This window comes from Benincasa hispida, chromosome 9 (genome assembly GCF_027475165.1).
Source record: "Benincasa hispida cultivar pf3 chromosome 9, pf3_genome.v1.1, whole genome shotgun sequence".
Classification (NCBI taxonomy): domain Eukaryota; kingdom Viridiplantae; phylum Streptophyta; class Magnoliopsida; order Cucurbitales; family Cucurbitaceae; genus Benincasa; species Benincasa hispida.
Genome location: NC_143486.1, coordinates 72,141,087 through 72,165,886, shown reverse-complemented (window position 1 = coordinate 72,165,886; position 24,800 = coordinate 72,141,087). Strand labels below are relative to the sequence as shown.

General features: G+C 34.1%; 1 protein-coding gene across 1 annotated transcript; it reads right to left on the bottom strand.

Moving 5' to 3' along the window:
* Positions 1 to 18,048: 18,048 nt before the first annotated feature.
* LOC120087167 (UDP-glycosyltransferase 73B3-like) lies at positions 18,049 to 19,751 on the bottom strand. Its single transcript, XM_090317393.1, has one exon. The coding sequence runs from the start codon at positions 19,623 to 19,625 to the stop codon at positions 18,126 to 18,128; it is 1,500 nt and encodes a 499-aa protein (XP_090173519.1). The 5' UTR covers positions 19,626 to 19,751; the 3' UTR covers positions 18,049 to 18,125.
* Positions 19,752 to 24,800: the final 5,049 nt, after the last annotated feature.

Here is a 24,800-nt window from a genome sequence, read left to right as displayed (position 1 = left end):
TATCCTTAACCCATTTCCCTATAGTTCCACATTAACTCAAATATTAAACTCCTAATTTTACTGATCTCAACAATAAACATATTTAAATAGGGAAAGTAGGGTTCAGGTTTCACACGACATTCCACGGTGGAATAAGGCATTCCATGAAGGCGTTTGATGCAAATCAATTTCTAATTGATGGAGCGGAGAGAGAGGCAGAAGAGATGAAGAGCAGAACGAAGGGGGGAAATAGAGAATTAAATATTTCATATCGCTTATTAAGGTTACTAACTCCCAACGCATACTATATATCGTGGGAATTAGTACCCAAACTCCTGACGAGATAAAATACCCATCAGGAGTTAGGCCATATGTAAAGTCAAGCCCACACGTATCTCCCGATGAGGTGGATATGACATCAGGAGTTAGGTCATAACTCTTGAAAAAATGTGACCAATGTCGGGAGTTATAAGTAACCCCTGAAACTATTGTACAATGTCCGAAGTTAGTATATTTCCCAGCAATTGAACTATCGACGGTCGTGTTTAGCGTCGAGATATAATCAAGCAATGGAAGAAAAACAGGATCATAAGCATTCTAATTCATTAATTTTGACTCTGAAATAGCATGCTCATAAAATAAAAGGAGGGTTTCAACACTAACCTTTAAAGATACCCTTGAATCACGAATTCTAGTTGCAATCCTCTCTTTCTTTGGATGTGAGCCATCATAAGGTCTTCCCCACTATCCTCTTAGTGCCGTAGATTGAGTTGTGGAACTCAAAATAAGCTTGAATTAGGAAACAAAGTAGATGAGGTTCTAGTTTTTCAGCTCAAAACCTAGTATTCAACTCTTGAAATTTTCAGCTGAAATACCTCTGATGTATGCCCAATTTTCACTCCAAGTTGGTTTATAATATGACTTTCATGCAAATGGATTTCCTGCATGAATACAGCTCATGCTTGAGAAATTGGGCTGGAAGAGTTTATGGAATGTGACTAACCTACTTCAAAGAAAGTAGGAAAAACCTAAAAGTTTGGGATTTTCTAATTTCTCTTTTCCCTTTTTTTTTCAATCTTTCTTTTATTTAAAGTTTGATTTCCAAAATAAAAATTCATTTCAATTAAAAAATTAAAATTTTATTAATTTTACAAAATTAATTCAATAATTAATTTTCTAATAAAAGTAATAAATTAACTAAATAACTTTATTAATTTAATATCAAATAGTAAATTAGTTCGTCACCAATTCCATTACCATGAATCCTTATTCATGAATATAATATTTAAATCATATTTAAATATTAATTGATTCTTCAATTTTTATTTAATTCCAAAATTAAACGTGTAATTATATCACATATAATTACTAATTCCCTTAATTCTAATTTTAACATTTTGAATAAACTTATCATGTTGCTAATTTATTTGTGAGCTAGCAGGAGACCTAGTGGACCTACAGATCATGGGCTCCAATGATCCGAGTTTAATTGGTTAAACTCTTTACACCAAATTAACTCCCATTCGTTAACTACTAGGTCATTCCACTAAAGCCCAGAGTTGCACTCCCCTCACTGTAGATATATTGTGTTCACTTGATATAACCATGATTAGTAAGTTAATCCTTTACAGGTTATTCATAATAATTGTTTGGTCAAAAGGTTGTTTTACTCCCGAGATTACCTCTTGTGCCTTAAGTTCCACTAATCCTCTAATTAACAATTGGTTTATGATCCGATCATCAAACCGAGTCCCTCTCGGGCCAATAAGAGAGTGGGACCCCTTGTTCAAGACCTAGAGTCAGCACTTAAGGGAACATTCTCTCTACTATCCTTAAAAACGGGTAGGAGTGAAATCCTTCTTACACCTTATATCTTCAGCTATCTACTCGATCTTACCCTTGAAATGGGAGATTTATTGAGCTGGAGTTGTTGAGGCAACCCTCACATAAAGGCAAACCATAGTTTTGCTTCCGCTGGTTGCTTCTAAAATAAAAGAAGGGTTTCAACACTAGCCTTTGAAGATACCATTGAATCACGATTTTCAGCTGCAATTTTCCCTTCTTTTGGATGTGAACCACCACAAGGTCTTCCCCCACTTCCTCTTGGTGCCTTAAATTGAGTTGTAAGACTCAAAATAAGCTTGAATTAGGGAATAAAGAAGAGGAAATTCTAGTTTTTCAACTCAAAACCCAGTTTTCAACTCTTGAAATTTTCAGTTGAAACACCTCTGATCCATGCCCGATTTTCACTCCAATTTGGTTTATTTATAGCATGACTTCTATGCAAATGGATTTCCTACATGAATTATAGCTCATGTTTGAGAAATTGGGCTGGAAAAGTTTATGGAATGTGACTAACCTGCTTCAAAGAAAGTGGGAAAAACCCAAAAGTTTGGGATTTTCCACTTTCTCTTTTCCCTTTTTCTTTCAATTTTTATTTTACTTAAATTTTGATTTCCAAAATCAAAATTCATTTCAATTAAAAATTGAAATTTTATTAATTTTACAAAATTAATTCAATAATTAATTTTTTAATAAAATTAATAAATTAATTTAATATTTTTATTAATTTAATATCAAATATTAAATTAGTTCGTCACCAATTCCTTTACCATGAGTCCTTATTCATGAATTTAATATTTAAATCATATTTAAATATTAATTGATTATCCAATTTTTGTTTAATTCCAAAATTAAACATGTAATTATATCACATATAATTACTAATTCCCTTAATTCTAATTTGAATGTTTCAAATCAACTTATCACGCTACTCTAAGGCTAATCCGTTTGTGAGCTAGTAGGAGAACCTAGTGGACCTATAGATCATGAGCTCCAACGATCCAAGATTAATTGGTTAAACTCTTTACACTGAATTAGCCTCTATTCGTTAACTACTAGGTCACTCCACTAAAGCCTAGAGTTGTGTTTCCCTCACTATAAATCTATTTTGTCCATTCGATATAACCATGATTAGTAAGCTAACCCTTCACAAATTGTTCGTAATAACGTCTAGATCAAAAGGTTGTTTTACCCCCAAGATTACCTCTTGTTTCTTAAGTCCCACTGATCCTCTAATGAACAATTGGTTTGTGATCCGATCATCAAATCGAGTACTTCTCGAGCCAATGAAAGGGTGGGGCCCCTTGTTCAAGATCAAAAGTCAATATTTAAGGGAACAACCTCTCTACTATCTCTAAAAATGGGTAGGAGTGAATTTCTTCTCGCACCTATGTCCCCAGCTATCTACCCGGTCTTACCCCTGAAATGGAAGGCTTATTGAGCCCGCACTGTTGAGCCAACCCTTACCTATGCAAATCTAAAGATAATTCCGAATAAACAGAAGTTCATAGTTAGCTCAGGTTTAAGGTTAAGTTACCTAGGTCATCTTTTTGAAATAGTCAGTCTTAAATAGTAAACAACGTTATAAAGTAAGAGTGACTTATTTCATGGTCCAATCTTGTGCAAACTCATTGCACAAGCGACCTCATTCCTCATATCATCATATGTATGATATAGGATCACTTCGTCTGTAATATTTTGTAACTCCTTGTAACAACTATAGAGTGGGCCGCATCTGATAGTGTTACCAGAATAAGACACCCAACCTTATTCATATACTATAGACCATGTTGACTATTTACTCGAACCTGATCCACTTTTACGTCTCCACATAAAGTTCAAGTACTCATGTAATAGTCATTGATCTTTTAGTTTATTGGATTTATTTCTAAAATGAAATAAGTAATTCATATATTCAATAACAACTTTACTGAATTTCAGAGTAAGTTTATTGTTTACAAACCACAAGTTTTAGGATATAAAACCCAACATTTTTTTTGTAATGGTAATGTGCATTGCATGTGGTAGACTAGTTAATTTTCAGTGCTTAAAAACGTGTATTATATTGATTCTAAAAAAGGAAAAAGTGATTGTTGAACGAGAAATTTTAGACCAATCATAAATTATCACGTCACTACTCAAATTAGTTTAAGACTATTTGGAGCAATTGTATAATTTAGTTTTGTATTTTGACTTCTCAATTTATGTGCAATTGAGTTTCAATTTCATGTCTTATTTTCTACGATTGTCATGTATTAGTTTTTTAATGACTTTTGAGATCTTTGACCTTTAAACGTCCATTTGACCTTTAAAATGGCATGCGGGAAGCTCATATTAATGATATGAAAATTTGAGTTTCTTCAACCCCTTTAGTGTTTCTTTTTGTCTTTTTTTCAAATATTGCTTTAGGTTTGATGGTTAAACCAATTCATTGGATTAGTCTTCATCAAACTAATTATGGAGTGAATTGTCTTAGAATTTAAGAGTGGTCATCGTAAATTGTGAGTTTGATTTAAAGATTTATTCATTTTCTAACTACGCTCTTAGGTGAAACCATTCGATAAGTTAGCCTTTCCTGTAAGTGTTTGAAATATTCTAGAAGAACCTCTAGTTTTAGTTGAATTAAACATATTAGGTGCTTATTAGTACCATAGTCGTAGAAATGGAACCCTCAAATGATAAAAATTGATCCGTCAAACATATATAATTATTACAATTCTTATAATCATTTGAGTTTGAGGGTTTATTTTTAACATGTTAGGGCTCAACTTTAATAATTGAGAATTTGAAAGAATAATTATAACTACCAGACATAAGATATAGTGGTTTTTGCAATTTGTCCGGAACTAAACAAACCTTTACTATCCTCATAGACAATTTCTTTTAAGGGTTGTTGGGTAATAGTTTCTGGTACCCTTGGTTAGGACTAGGGATGTACACGGCTTATTTTTTAGACCAACCCAAAAATTCAAATTGGTCGAGTTGATTACCCGAGTAACCCGAATAGGGTACCCAACCCAACCCTTAAAATTTAGGTTGGGTTAGGTTGGGTTGTATTTTTTTTGTAGATTAAAAAATCTTACAACAACCCAATCATTATAAAAACCTCCAAGGTAAATATAAATGTAAAATAGTCTTTAAACATTAATTGGTATATCCACAATCCATAATCACAAACATATCCATGAATCAAACTTCTAAAACATAAAGTACAATATATCCATATATGTGAAACCACATACTCATGAATCCATAGTTAGCTACAAACATAAAGTACAACATTAGTAGAATACAATACATAACCACATAAGTTCTTAATCCTATAGAATTACATAACAACAATCAATGACTAAACTATGAACCAAACTTATAAATCCACAATTATTAGCATCCTGAGGATTTAGCTTAGTCTTGAAAATTTTAAAACATTCCAAGTTAGTTTAAATAAAATAAACCAACAATAAAAAAATATAAAGATATATCATATAAGTATTCAACTTACCATGAAAATTGTCAACCCATTAAGTTTCATTTTTGTGTTGTGATGGAGGGCTGGATATTATCTAGAAAAAAAAAACAATATAAAGGTATTTATGTCATAAAAAAATGCATAGTAAATTGCAACAAATGAATAACAATTAAGTTGGAGGCACCACTTACCACTCTCAATTTTTTCTCAAATCTCCATTTCTTCAAGTTGTGGAGGAATATCTAATAAGGATGTTTTGACACGGACCCAATTTTGTGTACAAATCAAAGCTTCCATTGTTTTAGGTGATAATAAACTTCTAAAAGAATCAGGAATCCTCCCTCCTATACTAAATGATGGTTCAGAAGCCACAGTAGACACGACAAAAACATCGTAAGCAATTTTTTATAAAACTCAGTATTTATAGCCCTTTAGTTTCCACCAACTCCGAACATCTAAATGATCACTTAGCTCTTCACAAGGGTCAGACAAATATCATTCTATATCATTGCTCAATTCTAAAGTATGTTTTTCTTCTCTTCTTCTCTTGTATCGTGATAATACAAGACCACTCAGGTCAATTTCAACAATAATTCCCGAACTCAATAGTCCTGAACTATCACTTGATTCAACTTGTACATAAACACAACTTTGGACACTCAAATCATCACCAAAGCCATCAATTTGTGATTTGTAAAAACTATACAAACGCATCAAATAAGCTTCAATCCCATCAACAAGAGCTTTAGTCATAACATCATCATAAACACTTTCAAAGCAAAAGCATACATATTTCACTTTGTAACAAGGGTCAAGAACCACAGATAGAAATACAAGCTTATTAATTTTGTCGAATGAACCCCAATATTTGTCATAATTTGCCTTCATATTTGTAGCCATAGTACGCAAAATAGAGTTATGTTCTTTGCTCCAACGAATTAAAAGCTCATTAATACCCTACATCTCATGAAAGCTCATTAATACCCTACATCAAAAACATGACAAACACTTCAACATTTTTCCAATCAAAATTACGTGGTGGCCCTACCTTCTTTTTTCCATGATCATCTTCAGCAAAATAGTCTTGATAATCCAACTCCTCTTCCTCTAATATTTGAAAAGCTTTATCAAATTTCAGCGCATGCTTAATCATAATATAAGTAGAATTCCATTTTGTTGCCACATCTAAATAAACAAGAGCTTTGCATTCTATTTTCTGTTACTCCACACAAGCTTTAAACTTTGCCAATCTCTTAGGAGAGGATCTTATATACCTTATAGAATTACGAACACTAGAGATGGAATCATGCATTTCTTTCAATTCACCATTCACAATCGAATTAATTATGTGAGTACAACATCTCATGTGTAACGATTCACCTTCCAAAACTAGGGTTTTCCAACTTCTAAGTATTTTCTTAACATACGAAATAACCCCATCATTTGAACTTGCATTATCAACAATTATGGAAAAGACTTTATCAACCCCCCATTCCAAAAAAACAAAACTCAATGACTTTGCCAATCGTCTCACCAAGGTTAGCAACTTGACAAAAATTCATTTTTTTTTATGTAAAACCCATTATGAATCAATGAAGTGTGCAGTGAGTACCATGTAGTTAACATTTTATATGAAGTCCATATGTCAGTTGTAAGACAGACCATTTGAGAATTGCTAACTAAAAATGATTTCAACTTCTTTTTCTCCTCAAGATAAAGTTGATAGATGTCTCTAGCAATTGTTACACTACAAGAATTTGTTGAATCCCGACGACTGTGGGTGTCGGGAGAAGTAAAAAATACCGTCGGGCCAACCTTTCTCGACGGTAAAGAAGTCGTCAACAACATTGTCGGGGTACCGTCATCGGGGAATCCTTTCCCGATGGTTAGGAAGCCCGACCGTATGGGAAAAGAATTATTTCGACGAATAAGAATGGGGCGTTTCCCTGACCCTAAAGGAAGCCATCAGGAAAAAGGAACAACCGTCGACGATCAATCGTCGAAATTTGTAGGTTAAACCCACACCCAATCGTCGGGATTTAAGCTTTCGCTCGACGCCACAGCGTCGACATTTATGATAAGCTCGACGGTCTTCTGAACCGTCAGGATTAGTTTTTATCTCGATAGTTTTTGTCGCCATTAGGCTTGTCAATTTCGACCAACGGTGATGTAGACTGTCGAGATATCTTTAACGCCCGACGGTCATGTTTTTTATACCGATGGTGCATAGAGATCGTCGGGATATCTTTAAATTCAGATGGTATGTAGTCACCGTCGGTAGTTCATTGCCCGACTCCTTGCCATCGGAAATTCTTGAAATAAATAAATAAACAGATTTAAATACCTCTTTAAATCTGTTTATTTTATTTTACTTTAGATCTGTTTTTTTTTTCCAGATGTCATACCTGTTTGAATCTTATAAATATCAATAAACTAAATTAAGATTGCCAAAATGAAGTAAATATCCATAATAGATTAATAATATATTGAAAATACATTTGAATGTATAACCTTAATCCACGAGTTCTATAACATCCACAATTACACGATAACAATGTAAAACCTAAATACGCTTCTTGCCTAGAGATGTATCTTCAACAAAAATCTCCAGATACCTACAAAATACAAATTTAAATAAGTTTAATGCTCAATAATATATCAATCTCAACTAAACAAACCAAGTTACCTCAATCATAAACAAACCTACAAACCAAGAACTCAATCATAAACAAACCAACAAACCAACTCAATCATAACTTCTTAACATACTTGTACTTAAATATAGATATGCAATCAACTAAAACAAACTAACTTACACAATCAACTGAAATACCCCCTCCCACCCCCCAAAATTATTCTCAATGGTAATAAACAAACTAACTTACACAAAACACCCCATCCCCTCAAAATTATTTTCAATGGTAATAAACAAACTAACTTACACAATCAACTGAAACAAACTAACTTATACAATCAAACTAATTAACTAAAACAAATTAACTAACACAATCAAACTAACTTAAATAATCAACTAACACACCTCTTCCCCCTCCCCCACCCCCCAAACTTATTCTCAATCGTAATATACAAACCATTTGAAACACCTATACGTTTATGTTGTTACCATAACTGCATGATAACAACACATACAAAATCATCTAATTTAGCATAAAATAAAATTCAAACTCAACTTCAAGATAACAACATTAACTATACTTTACATAACTATACGCTTATGTTGTTACCATAACTGTAGGATAACAACAAACACAATCTTACAATTAAGTTTACTACGAAAGTCAAAGAGCTCATACCTAGTTCGATCTATCTTTCATGAGCTATAAAAGCATAGCTTTCATATCCTCCATCTCAGCTTGTCTTTTGGCATCCTGTTCGCCAATTTAGCCTTTAAGAAGTCTATCTCTTGTTGTTGCTCCGCTATAATTCTTGATGAAGATGCATTGGATGATGAATCCCCTAGATTTTTTTCACTTTTTTACCCTTTGGTGTCCTACCAAGGCCCACTCCTGGTCCCTACACCTGCTCGCATATTTCCTCATCTAATATTCGTTCATACCTTTTTGGGGGGAGGATTCTCTCAGCTCAACCATTTGACTCTACATCAATAATTAAAACTAATTATTGTATGACAATTGTATATCAATAAAGTTACATTGAGGAATAAATACTTACGTATGCATCATCCGCAGCCTGATTAACAAAAGAGTTTATCACTCTTATAGTGTGTTTGCCTAAATAAATCCACTAGGTCCATTGGTTCACCGTCGGGTCCTTTCTGTAAAATTATTCACAAGAAAATGAGATATTAAGATGAGTATACTTTAACCAGTTGTATGTGTATACTTTATCCAACTTACTGTGGATTCTCTTATGCGTATAAAAGTTTTAGAACCAGCTGTATGAGTGTACTTTAAGGCTGACCTATTCCTCTGATTCATCTCTGCCACTTTCTAAGAAAATGAGAAATTAAACTTCGTTAGAGTAATTGAAAAGTAAGTAAACAAAAAAAAAAAAAAAAAATTGTTACTTTTCAATCGACAGATTCAAACTTGTTGTATAGAAAGTGCCAATCCTCTATGTTGTCCTTAAGGCGATCAAATGGGTGTGCTCGTGCCTCTTCATGACTTGCATATTTCTTATAGTGTTTGTGTAGTTCCCCCCTATACTCTTTGAACGAATTTTTCATTTGTTTATCGATGAAATCATTGACCAGTTTGCTAGACAAGTCTAACACAAAATGATTATGAATTAAGATAGAAAAGAAAAACTAATTAGTATGGAAGCCGATGCATAGATAATTTATAAAATATAAATTGACCATCTTACCAATAATCGACCCTTAACAAGCTCTCGTGTTTCTATTGGTACCTCTCTCCATGATCCATAACAAACAGAAAAAGATTCCCGAACTTGGTACCAATAGCATTGCTAAACCTCATTGCATTGTTGCAAGTTGGTTTTTGCCATTAGGGTCAATCTCGATAGGAGTTCTCCTGAACTGTTGAACATATTTATCCAGATCAACATTTCGAGATTATCCACGTCCAACCCTAGTAGTCGTATTATCAGGGTCTGCAAAAATTATACGTCATTAGTTTAATGAAACAATAGTTTATAAAAATGTGACCCTAAAATAACCTATATTATCTGCCATAGAGGACGATGTGCCAATGGGCTTAGACTGTAAGAACTCCAATATTGCCTCTTCATCAGTATGACCTACCATTGTTCCTGTGTAAACAATAATATATATGTTATACAACAATATGTAAGTTATGAAATGGAAAAGAAACAAGTGTTTAACCTACATGCTCATGGAGAAAATACATATTTACATGCTTATTTTATATCGTTAAGATGTTCATCGAAACTCAAATTCTTATTAGAAGATGATTGAACATCCTCTTCCTCGTCATTTATGAAGTCATCATCAACTCGCTGAATTATTCGTTCTACAATTGTAGAATCAACATCAACTCTACATAAACTGATATCATTCATTGATTCATCAATTGTACAAGTAATACTATTCACCACTTCTAACAAATCATGTTGGTCATTTTCACGTTCTTATGCTTCTGGCATGTCCTACACACACTTGTTTTGGACTACTTTCACCACCTTCCAATTATTATCATATTTAGGCTCGTTGATGTAAAACACTTGTTTGGCTTGACTGGCAAATACAAAAGGCTCGTTAACAAATCAATGACGAGCTGTATTAATTTATATATACCCCAAATCCATGTGTACCCTGTTGCTCTTTTTAGGGTCTGTATCAAACCAAGTACACTTAAATATAATTACACGTCTTCTCTTGGCATATTGAAAGTCCAATACTTCATTGACAACACCATAGAAATTATGGAGATCACCTCCACCTTCACTTTTTGAAGGCACCATGATCCCACTATTTTACATACTCCGACAATTATCACGCTAAATACTATGATAGCGTACTCCATTAACAATGCATCTACTGTATGAGCCCACTTCTGAACTTAGCCCCATCGTTAGTGTATATATGTCATCAGACATATCTCCATTTGCATGCAGTGAAAGAACCTGTTAAAAAGTAATGTCACCTGTCATTAATAGTCTATTGAATTTTTATTGGTCTTTTAAACTCATATACTTACATGAGAATTGAATCAATCAGGAAAGCCTTGTTGATGCCTTATGTATAAATCATCTTGACTTTGAGCTTCATGTCGAATTAGTCTCAAATATTGCCTATAAGTAAGAGACGTGTCTCAATTTTAGATTTCACACTTTGAATCAAAATTATCAATTACAATAGAATGTTCAAAACTTATGTTGGATAAGATTTAATTTTCATGAAATTATTCAAGATGTACCAATGTGCACTACATTTCTCTTCTCTCGATAATGTCCTTACTCTTAGTGCTCCTAATGGTCGTGCATTTTGTCTTAACATCGAAAATTCACCACATATCTCATCCTCTAGAAGTCTATCATCATTTCTTTCATCTCTATTGAACCTTGTCTCAATTCCAGTTATGTAAAAAGAACAAAATTCCAACAATCCATTCATTATATATGCTTCTGCTATAGAACCCTCAGGACGTGCTTTGTTTCTTACATATTGTTTCAATGTCGTAAGTTTATTTCAATAGTACATCCAACTATAACTAACTGGACCTGCAACTTTTGTTTCATAGGGCAAATAGATTGCTAGGTGCACCATTACATAAAAAAATGTCGATGGAAATATTTTTTCTAACTTACAAAGTATGATTATAATATCTCTTTGTAATCGATCCAAATCCCCTATAGATATTTTTTTTTTTGCACATAGATCACAGAAAAATTTGCATAACTCAACGACAACAGTGGACACATCTTTTTTCAAATATGCTCGAACACTAATTGGAAGAAGCCTCTGAAGCAGAACATGTGAGTCGTGAGTTTTTACCCCCATAGCTTTCCAACTTTCTCACTCATACATCTTGATATATTGGATACAAACCCATCAGGAAATTTGACTGATTTGATTCACTTACAGAATGCAAACTTATCATTAGTAGTTAATGCGTATGCAATGTGTGGCTTTACAACTTTGTTTCCTACCTTTTGCAGGTGTAGTTCTTTCCATATATTTAGATTTTCCAGATCCAAACGAGCATTAGTTGTATCCTTATTCTTTCCCTCGATATTTAATAATGTGCCTACTGAATTATCACAAATATTCTTTTTAATATGCATAACATCCAACTTATGTCTCAATAAAAGTTTCGACCAATATGGAAGTTGGAAAAATATACTTTTTTTATTCCAATTTAAACTTCATTTTCGTTTTTTATCATGTTTATCTGGATATCTGCTAAGCATGGGAAAGTTTAACAAATTCATCTCTCGTAAGATATCTTCTCCATCCATGTCAACTGGAGGAGGTCTATGTTCCACTTTTCCATCAAATTGTTTACTTTTATGTCAACTGTGATTATCTGGAAGATAACGTTGATGCCCTATAAAATATTGTTTTCCTCTTAGCCTCCTTGATGATGTATCCTATTTACAAATAGAGCATGCTTGGTAACATTTGGTACTCCATCCAGATAAGTCACCATATGTAGGAAAGTCATTGATAGTCCACAATAAGCAAGCACGTAGTTGAAAGTATTCGCTAACACAATCGTAAGTGTGCACACCATCATTCCATAACTCCTTTAACTCTTCAATCAATGGCTGTAAGTAAATATCAATTTCTTTTCCAGGAGGTTTTGTATCGGGTATAAAAATAGAGACAATGAAATTTATCTCTTCCATGCATTTCCAAGGTGGCAAATTATAAGGAATGAGCACCACTAGCCACATACTATATGAAGTACTCTTATTCCCGAATGGATTGAATTCATCTGAAGCTAGTCCTAAATGAACATTTCGTGGGTCTAATGAAAACTCAGGAAACTCGCGATCAAAATGTTTCCACCCTTCAGCATCAGCTAGATGTCGCAACACTCCACTAGTTTCAACACGTTTATCTTTATACCACCTCATTTCAGGTGCAATATGCTTAGATGCAAACAATCGTTTCAATCTTAGTATTAAAGGAAAATGTCGTAAAATTTTATGTGGAATATTTTTACTTTTTTCAGATTCAACTTTGTACTGAGATTCACCACATACTGGACACTGTTCCAAATCAACAAATTCTTTCCAATATAGGATGCAATCGTATTTGCAAACATGAATATACTCATAACCAAGTTCTAAGTCACATAATTTTCTTTTAGCTTCATAAAATGTACTAGGTATAGATGCTCCAATGGGAAATGCTTCTTTTAACAATTCAAGTAACAAATCAAACGACTTGTTAGTCTAACCGCTAAGAACCTTAATATGCATCAACTTCACCAAGAACAACAATGACGAGAAATTTGTACAACTAGGGTACAACTGGTTGCATACTTCATTCATTAAGTCTTCAAATAAGCTTGAATTGTTATCTCTTTCTTGGGCATTGGTCTGCATCTCATCTTCATTTTCTTCTTCATTTACATCAACAATGGACACTGTAGATCATTTATAATATTCAAAATTTCATTTTCTTCATCTATGACATTCATCTCTGTCGTACTCAATCCATCATCATGTGCGATTGAGATGTGTGACTATCGTATCCCCTAGACAAGTCGACTGGGTCCCCTGATATACCCATTGATGATAAGATGGAGAAATTCCATTAATGAATAAATATCGTTCACCTCCATTTATTGACTCTCACCTAGCATTCATACATTTTCTGCATGGACATCTTGTTTTTCCTGACTTATTAACAATAAATTTTGCAACATCAAGGAATCGATATACTCCTTCTGCATACTCAGTTGATAATTTGTTCCTAATCTTAATCCATTCTTTATCCATTCTATGATCCACAACCAATCTATATTACAATAAACCATTAATAGACAAAAACTCAACTTCCAATTCCAACCAATTTATTTATACTTAACAAATGACTAACATCATTACAATCAACCATTTGTTTATGATAGTACTCAATACCAAGAATACTAAGAATATCAAGTAAATAAGTAAAAAAGAGTTACCTTTCCGGGTAGGGGGAAATTGGAGACGGCGACGAACGGTGAGAGAATAAACCAACGAGCGAGATGGGGAACTAACGGACAGCGGACCAATTGCCAGAGGAAACAAACGGACGACTAGGGAGCGACTGCCAGAGGAAACGAACTGACGGCCAGGGAACGAACAGACAACTACCAGAGGGAACGAGCAGACAGAAACCGCTACCAGAGGGGACGAATGGACAGTGAGAGGGGAAAAATGGCGGCAGACGGTGAGAGAGAGAATGATGGCGAGAGGAAAAAGAAGAAGAAGAAGAAGAAGAAGAATCGGGGATTTAAATCGCATTTTTCCCGACGGTTGTCTACAACTGTCGTGATATATGTAAGCAATCCCGATGGTCACTTCTAAACCGTCGACCAAACTTATCAAGCCCGATGGTTTTCTAACATGACCGTCGGCAGAAAATCACCAATTCCCAAAAGAAAAATTAGAATCCCCGACGGTTGACTGAACACTGTCGAGAATACAATAACGACTGACGGTTTCCTGATACCACCGTCGAAGGAACCTTCCCAAATTCCCAAAAAAATATTTTTATATTTCTTAGAAATCTCGACGATCGACTAAACACCGTTGGGAGTTCGACCTATCCCGACAGTTCCTACCTCACCAGATTCCTCAATTCCCATAAAAACTTTTAAATATTTATTTTAGAACTTAGAAAGAATCTCGACAGTTGCATGGAGTCATCGACCTTTATAATGAAAAGTCGACGCTTTCGCGCTGACCGTCGGGGGAGCTTAACAAATCACAATAGATTCTGCACACCGCACCTGACGGTCGAGTAGTAATCGTCGGGTTTAAACCAGAATGCCCAACGGTGTTTGCTTACCATCGGGAGAGATTAAAAAGCCCTAAAGTCTATTCGTGGACTGTCGGGAAAATTCCAAATCCCGACAATCTGTTCGTGGACCGTTGAGAGTAATTTTTTCCCGATCCCTTGTCTGGACCGTCGGGAGTGGTAGAAACTGCTGACGTTTTTTGGTCGTCGGGAATTACCAAAATTCTTGTAGTGTTACTCTTGAAGGAGGATCAAACTTAGGACAAGAAATCTAAAACCTCTCATTCTCTACAAATTTGAATGGCAATTCATCAACAATCAACTTCTTAGCACACGCTTCTCTACATGCTTGTTGATTAAAAAATATAGTCACAAAATTACTACCACATTTTCCATCATTAGAAGGTTGAAGAGTCAAAATAGCTTGTCCTTTTTCTTCCTCCTTATATAGATGCTTCTTACACTGATTTTTTTATGTGTTTCCATAATGTGCTAGTATCACAACAAAACTTTTTACCACAATAATTGCACGTGCATCTAATACTATTTTTTCCAACTTTGTGAAGTGATCCCATACAGTGGAGGTTGTCTTGGTGGATCTAGGCCTTTTCTTAGTAGGTAATGGTGGTTTACTTGAATTCCTAATTTCAATTGTGTTAACAACGACATAAGGACGAGCAGGACTAGGACTAATTTGACTAAGATGTCCACTACTGTTGTCCATAATTTATAAAAAAATTGAGAAACTATAGTCAAAGACTAAAAACAGAACAATCACCAAGTAAAGAAAAAAAAACAAATCTAAGACCATTTATAGTTATTTAGTGTACACAATCAATAAACGAAGCAAGTAGATAAATCTAAAACAACCACCAACACAAGTAACAAAAAAAATCCACCAACAATCCAACACAAATTCTAAAAGAAATAAATAAAGCACACAAATACATTTTTATAAATCTTGAAACCTGTCACTAGAAATCTGAAAATTGGGAAGCAAGAAGTGGAGATCTGAATTTTTTTTCAAAAAAAGGCAAAGCTTAGAGATGAATCAGAGTACTAAAGAGGTCCAGGCCAATGTTTTCGAAAACATTGGTCAGAGTACAAACTACAAAATTGGAAATAAGAAGAGATGAAGACACCAAGATGGTACGAACTACGAAAACGAAGACAAAGACAATAATGTTACAATGGAGACGGCACGATGTTACAACAGCGACAAGGAAGGTACGGCGACAGCAAAGATGGAGACGAACAATTTGGAGTTATGAGGTTGAGCCGAAGCCGTGAGGGGCTGATTGTTTTGGAGGTCTCTGAAGTTTAACGTGAACTTGAAGCCTGAAGGAGAGGAGAAAGGAAGGTTAGGTTGGGTCAACTTGAAATTTTCAAAATTCCAACCTGAGACCCAACTCAGCCCGAAAATAAAATTTAAAAAAAAAATCCAACCCAACCCAAATTGTAATCTAACCCAACCCAACTCTTATAATTTGGGTTGGGTAATCCAAATTGTCGAATCATTTGAACACCCCTAGTTGGGACAAAGTTTTTGGATTGGTCACGAGAATTCTACTTTCCAATAGGTAAGGGATATTCCATGCCCTTACAGGTTAGTGGATTTTCTTTTAAATAATGATATTTCATTAAAATACATACTTAATTCAATTTTACAAATCAAAACTCATTAAATAATGCAATTATTTGTTTTATTAAATTTATTGATTGATTATTAATCAATATCTCACATATATTTAACTAGTTAATTAAGGTTAGTTAAATGAATTTGATACATTCATATCTCACGATTTATTAATTATTAATTATTTAATACTTCATTAATAATTAACACATCATATTTAAAAATATATATATATATATATAGTATTTTTTATTAACATATCATATTTTTGGGCAAATGACCTTTTTATTCCCCAAGTTTTGCAGAATAAGCGTGTTTGGTTTATGAGTTTTGGAGACATATTTTTTTAGTCCTTGAGAATAGATACATTTAGTCACTGAGTTTTGAAAATGTATCTTTTTCGTCCTCAAGATTTTAAGTATGGCTTTAAAAGATCCTTGAACCATTCTTTATTGTCACTATAATTATATGAAATTCTGAATTACAAAAATATGTCTAACAATTAATTTAGAGAGAGGAGGTAATCTTACAAAAAAAAAAGTAATTTTTAATTGAAAATAATAGTAAAAAAATAATGTAGGGACTTTTTAAACATATTTTTAAGAACTTAGAAACTAAAAAATGTATATTTTGAAAACTTAGGGACTAAATGAACCTATTCTAAAAACCTCGGGAACTAAAAAGGTAAGTTTTGAAAACTCAGGGATCAAATGCACATATTTTTCAAAACTTGAAGACTAAAAAGGTAATTTTTCCTATATTTTTATATAATTGTTGTAGGAGTATATCAGCATGCAACGGAAACAACAATGATCAATAAGCATTCTAGTTCATTAATTTTTACCATAAATAAAACATACTCATACAATAATAAGAGAGTTATTAATTTTTAATTAATTAATATTTATCAATACATGTAGGGACTATTTGGGACACCATAATGGAATGGTATTGTAGTATAATGTATTTCAAGATATCTAACTGAGTTCATTACTATCATGCATGCAATTTAAAACTCATTACTATCATGTATGCAATTTAAAACTAAATTAGTCAACCATTTAGACTATATATATATATATATGTATATATATCCAAATAAATAGAAATTTCATGAAATAATCTTAAAGATTTCTAAAACAAAATTTAATTTGGGATCTGAATACGTTGATAAATTAAAAATAAATAAATAAAACATTTAAAACTAAAAACTACAAAACTCAAAAGTTATTTTTAAACATTCAAAACATCTAAAAAATGACATTGAATAGATGCGTAAATATTATCTCTATATGACACCCTCAAGATGTTATTGCCATGCGCCTCATATGTTCCTTGCATTTATCTAAAAAATTGTTAAAGAAAGGGTTATTTATAGTCAATAAATAATCTACTATTAGGGCAGGCTATGCAAACACATGCAATATGACTCGAATATTCTGAATATTCTGAACTGATAGGACCTAATTTAAAGTACTAAAGTTGAACATAACTTATTGAGTGTTTTGGCCTCGTTTTGGACCCATTTCGTTCCACCGTTTTCAACCTAACCTTCATTTCTAATGTTTTCATGTTTTACAATCCTATTTTTGTTTTGTTTTTAATTTTTCACGTATTCCAATACCTTTCAGATTCTCAATAATCTTGATTATATTCTCCAAACAACTGCAAATGTTATTTACTACCTAATTAATTAATCTATTAAAATTATATAAAATTACCATTCTTAATTTCATAAATGTTCTTATTTATTCGATTCCCGACGTGTTATTACTAAACCCCCCCTAGCGGGCTGAACCGAGTTCTTGAAGCAAATTCTTCAGAGTCGCGAACGACGAACCGCCGTCCTCCACCGCCTGCCGAGCAAGCATTCCCAACTCTCCGACCCTTTTTCTCGCCTTTTTCCCTCCTTCTCCGACCATCAATTCTTTCACACATGCACTGATTTTTTCCCGAGAAACAAACGGATTCCCATTTTCCACTCTCTCTATACCAATCCCAATCCCTAGCCCTTCCACCACATATTTCGCATTCAGCTTCTGCTCCGCCATCATGGGCCACGCCAGAATCGGCACCGCCGCCGCCAAACTCTCCATCACCGAATTCCACCCACAGTGGCTCAGAAATCCCCCGATCGCGCTGTGGAATAGCACCCCCGTTTGGTCCACAAACCTCCTCACAATCATTCCTTTTGACCCAATTTCTTTTGGTGCACACCAAGTGTTCGACCGAATGACCAGCGCAAATGGGCAACCGGATTCCTCCAATCCAAGTGCCACAGCCTCTAGCTGAGCGTCGGTCAGCACCGCCTGCGTTCCGAACGCCGCATATATCACCGGCGCTGCCGCCCCCGCCTCCGCCTTACGTGCGTCAAGCCAATTCATTAAGGAAATAGTGTCGTCTTCGTTGTGATGATTGTTGGTGTCTTTTGATGCGTTTGTTTGTTGTCCATAGAGAGAAGTTGGACCAATACACCAAGCTTTCGCCCCATTTGAGTAAAAGGACTCCAATAGCGGAATGTGGTCGATTTCAAGCTCGAGGAAGCTATTGACGATGACCCCCCAACTATGCAAGTCAGCTTCCTCTGCCTCCGCCATGAATTTGCTGAATGGGTTAATGTCAGTGTTCGGCGGTATATTGACTTCCGGGACATCGGCAGCGGTTACATGGAACGGCAAATTAGGCAAGAGTTGGTGGAGAAGATCAGAGATTGAGGAAGAAGAAGCTGTGTAATCTGTATTGGCCATAATGGTTTTGGTGATGAGCAATGACACAACACCAGTGGCATGGAAGGCTAATCTCGGAATGTCGAATCTTCTGCAAATTTCGAGGGTCCAACTGAGGAAGAAGTCGGTGACGACACATAAAGGGCGGTCGCCGGATTCTGCCATGGATTGGAGGAACTGTTGGAAAGGGGTTTGAAGGTGGGTAGTGGCAGTGAGGAAGGAGATGAAGAAATCCATTGAAGGGATTTTTGAGAGGTTTTGACAATGGGAAGCTTGGGAAAGGCCATCAATGGAAGGGAAATTGAGCTCAACAAGGGATATGAGGGGGAAACCTTGGATTTTGGAAGAGATGGATTTTGAATTTGATGGGATTGTGACAATGGTAACTTTTACTTGTTGATGAGAGAGAGCTTTTGAGAGACCTATCAATGGAAGAGTGTGGCTGTGAGCCATGAAAGGGAAGATGACAACATGGGAGCTTGTTGAAGAAGCCATTGATGGGTTTTTCTTTCTCAAGAGGAAGAGGAAGAGGACAATACAAATTCTTGCACCATTCATTTGAAAATATGTGGAATATATATACTTGTACAAGTATGCATGCAAAGGCTTGTGTTGTGTTGGGAACTTTTACGATATCAATTAAATAATACAAAAAAACATAAAAGAATTAACATACAGATATTCACTAATGATGTGTTAATTATGTCCATGGAGCAGACGGAGAACAATATTATTAAAGAGAATGTTTTCAGAATACACCAAAACCACCTCTAGGGTTAGAGAGTTTATATAGCGTCCATGTTTGGTTGTTTGAAACCTCAACAAATAAATTAAAGACATTCCAATAGGAATCATACATTTTTTTTAAGAGCAAACTTTGATTAATTGGGTAAGTTCAACAAAAATGGTTACAATTCGAGATGCATATGAATATTTTTCTACCACTAATATAGAAAATAGTTTGGGAAATTTGAATCGATTGCAATATTATCCCATGGAGGCTTCTTACGACCAAGTTTCATGCTGGTACCAACGAGAATGAATAGAGAGTGAGCGAGGACTAAGAACCATATTCAAGCATTGTTAAAGGTATGTTTGGAAGTGATTCTAAAATGATTAAAATCACTCACAAATGCTCTTAATCATTCCAAAGTCATTTTAATGATACGAATACTGTGTTTAAAAGTATAACATTAAACATTGAATTGATTTTGAGTTATTCAGATCCTATTTGGTAAACATTTCGTTTTTTATTTTTGGTTTTTGAAAATTAAACCTATAAATACCACTTCTACTTCCAAATTTCTTCTTTTGTTGTAAACTTTTTACCAACGGTCTAAAAAACCAAGTAAAAATTTGAAAAGAAAAAAATACAAATTTTTAGGCCTTGTTTGGTAACCATTTTATTTTTTTGTTTTTGTTTTTGAAAATCAAGCATATGAATACTACTTCCACCTCTAAATTTCTTCTTTTTTTTTCTTTTTTTTTTTTTTTAAATTTGGCCAAGAATTCACTTGAGAAAGATGCAAATCATTGTAAGAAATATGGATGAATAGACTTAATTTTCAAAAACAAAAACAAAAACAAAAAATCGAATAGTTACCAAACGGGACCTTAAAATTTGTTCTTATTTTTGAAATTTGACTAAAAATTCAACCATTGTAATTATGGCCACCCAAATGAAAATTAGTGTAAGCATAATGAAATTTGAATGATAGATCAATTGTAATGAGTTTAAATCACAAACGTAATTAGATTGATTGTGATCGCATTTACTTAAAATTATAAATTTTGTCAAATTTACTATTATCGTTACCTCTACCTCTACCTTAGAAGGTCAAGCAATAACAGTAATGGTAATAGTAACAGTAAATATGTCAAAATTGATAATTTTTCAGTTGTAACAGTGACAATAATGGTATAACTATAACGGTAGTGGTAACGATATAACGTAATTCTCAGGTGCAATCGGATTGAATACTCTTTATTTATCAATTAGATTGCGTTATTTCATTACAGATTTGGATGTAGAGCCCATGTGTTAGTACAAATGCAGAACACTAGTAAACAACACAACAAATAATCAAATAGGGTCCACTTTTGTTATTCCCATTGATCTATCATGTTTTCACTGGATAAACGTGACCTAAGAAATATGCAAATTATTGCAAGAAATTGAGAGGAAATATACTTAATTTCAAGAATCAAAAACTAAAAAACAAAATAATTACCAAACATGGCGTAAATATGTGCTTCAAAGTGATTATAAACATAACAAAAGTTATTTTAATCATTTCACAATCACTCTCAAACATATAATAAGACTTTTTGCTATTTATGTATTCTACTTTTAAGATTGATAGTTTCGATTTCCACCATGGTTGAACTAAAAAAAAAGAATGCAGGTATAACTTTGGTTGACACTTTTAATTAAAATAAATAAATACATTTTATTTTGAAGGGAAAAAAAAACAGACCCTTGTAATAATTATCAAAATATTTGAAGACAAACACAAAGCTTTGGTTCTATAAAAAATTAAATATATATATATATACAAAGCGCTAAAAAACCCCACGATTAAAACGTGTTTTGGCATTCAAAATTTTTCCGAAGGCTTCACCTCCATTTGTCCAATCTCGAAGATTTGTCATTGTGCGCTGGAAAAAGAGAGGAACGCAAAGAGAGGAGGGAGGACTATCGGCACAATTATAAGTAAAAAAAAGCACATATTATCGACTTTTATCAAATTGTAATGAAAAGTGATATAATCGTAATAAAATCTTATTGATTGATCAATTGTAACGAATTTGAATATAAATGTAATTGATTGTTTTTATCGTATTTACTTAGAATTACAAATATACGATGACAATAACAATAACAATAACAGTAACAATAACAATAAAACAATAAATATGACAGATTCATAATTCTAATATTGTAATAATAACAATATTTGTAACAATAATGGTAATGATAATGATAAGTGGGTCCCACTTAAATTTCAAATGCAATCAGATTGAGCACCCTCAATTTCTCAATAAGATTACGTTATTTGATTACATAATTTGAAATTGGTACATTTCATTATGATTATGGAATACATGTAAATAACAAAAAACGCAATCAAATGGGACATATTTTCCAGATTACCATTGATTTATTATATTCATATGTGGGTAAACGTGGCCTTAATATAATAGATTGAGTACTCTCAATTCCTCAATCAGATTGCGTTATTCGATTATAGAATTTGAAGTGGGCACATTTCATTACAATTACGGAATACAGATAAATAATAATAAATGTAATCAAATGGGACCTACATTTCAGATTATCATCGATTTATTACATTTATAACTGGATAAACGTGGCCTCAATGTTAGAGGTTGAATTTTTTATAATTACATATTGAATAGAAAAAGATATTGTGGGGATTTAAATCTTCAATCTTGGAGAAATGAGCCAAAGTAATTAACAATGCTAAATTCTTGTCCACAAAAAAAGAAAAAGAAAAAAATGAGGTCTATAACAATAACTCAAATTTATTGTTGATACATGTTTGATCTATGTGTAATAGCATAGTTTTGAGACTGGTTAATTTTATCTCAAAAACAAAATAAAACTACGTTACCAACGGGGCGAGATGGGGTTGGGGATGCACTCCCCATCCCCGTCCTGTGGGATTTTATAATCCCTGTCCCCATCTCCGCCCCATTCCCCATTTTGGGGGGTCGGGATCGAGGTTGGAAAAACCCTGTTCAAGAATGGAGAATCTCATTTATATTTTTATTTTTAATTAATTATTTATTTAAAATCAATTAAATTTTGGTATTTATATTCAAATTTTAAATATTCAATATAACAAAGTATTATTATTATTATTATTTTATTTAAATTAATAATTAAAAATATTTTAGATTTAATAAAAGGTTTAAGATAATTATATTATGAAATAAATTAAAAAATTAAAAAAAAAAGTTAAAAGAATTATATATCATTGTTATGATTATTAAAAGTTATTAAAAAAAACATTTGGGTTGGGGTCGAGGACGAGGCAGGGATATCGTCCTCGTCCGGTCCCCTGGTCGGGGACCCATTTTTTATTCTCAATTTGACCCCCATCCCCGGTCAAACAGAGGATTCCCCGCCTCGATCGAGACGGGGACCCGACCCCCCAAAGATTTTTGCCAACCTTATTGCCAACATTAATTTAGTTTTTGTTGGAGGAGAAATTTCGGACCAATCATGGATCACCACGTCATTTATTAAATTAACAACGAAATGCCAAAATCAACAAATTTGGGACCAGTTAAAAGTCGACATGGGTCCCAAATTGGAATTGAAGACAGATTCTGATGATGTCACGTGTTTCCATCACGAGCATTGGGTTGAGTAAAGTTAATTTCATCAAATTTAACGTTATAATTTGAGCGTTGGTCCAGTTACACCCAAATATGAGCTTAATTTGGGCCTAAAATGCCAAAATTGGCCCAAATCCAATTAATTTGGCTCAAAGGTCAAGCCCAAGTCCAATTAATTTGGCTCAAAGGTCAAGCCCAAGTCCAATTAATTGGGCCCAAAGACCAGGCTCAAACCCATGAGGCCTATCAGAAAGCTCTATAAATAGAAGAGCTCTTCTCATTCCAAGGGGCAGCAATTCTATATTTAGAGAGCTCAGAGAGAATTCATCCCTAAGCAGAAGACTCCCAAGACTCTTGAAGCTGTACTCCTAAAAAATAGAAGACCCTTGAAGACACAGACACTCTTCCAAGACTTCTACTTCAAAAACGTTCGGTGCTTTTCTTCTTCAAGTCAAGCACATTCACCCAACCGAGAGAGAATCAGAGGATCAAGTACTAGAGATCGAACCACATCGAATCAAATCAACCTCGACATCAACACCAACTCAAGTTCAACTCCATGAAACATGTTTCTCCGGAAGCCTTGTAGCAATATATCCCTTTTGACGATATGTTGCAAAAACACGTGGAATGCTATGTGGATGACCTTATGGTCAAAACCAGACGACGACAGGACCACTTGAAAGATCTAAGAACCGTGTTCGATTGCCTACGAAAGTACCAGTTAAAGATGAACCCCCTCAAATGCGCGTTTGGCGTAACTTCAAGAAAATTTCTAGGCTTCGTTGTGAGACATCAAGGGATAGAGATAGATCAATCGAAGATCGATGTCATCCAGAAGATGCAGAGACCAAGGAATCTACATGAGTTGAGAGTTTGCAAGGACGTCTGGCCTACATCCGGAGGTTTATTTCTAACCTAGCAGGGCAGTGTCAACCCTTTCAAAGACTCATGAGAAAGGGAGAGAAATTCGAATGGGATGAGGCCTGTCAGAATGCTTTCGATAGTAAGAGGTACCTGATCAGCCCTCATATCTTAAGAGCCCTAGTAGCGGGCAAGTCATTGATACATTGCAACACAAGAAAGATCGTTGGGGGCACTGTTGGCACAAGAATGATGAGAAAGGAAGAGAAATTTGAATGGGATGAGGCCTGTCAGAATGCTTTCGATAGTAAGAGGTACCTGATCAGCCCTCATATCTTAAGAGCCCTAGTAGCGGGCAAGTCATTAATACATTGCAACACAAGAAAGATCGTTGGGGGCACTGTTGGCACAAGAATGAGAGAAGGGAAAAGAACATGCTCTCTATTACTTAAGTAGGACCTAAACGGAGCCGAAATCAACTGTTCTTCTATTGAGAAGACGTGC

Coding starts and splice junctions, on each gene's coding strand:
- LOC120087167 (XM_090317393.1), bottom strand. CDS start 19,625: ATGAATGGTGCAAGAATTTGTATTGTCCTCTTCCTCTTCCTCTTGAGA.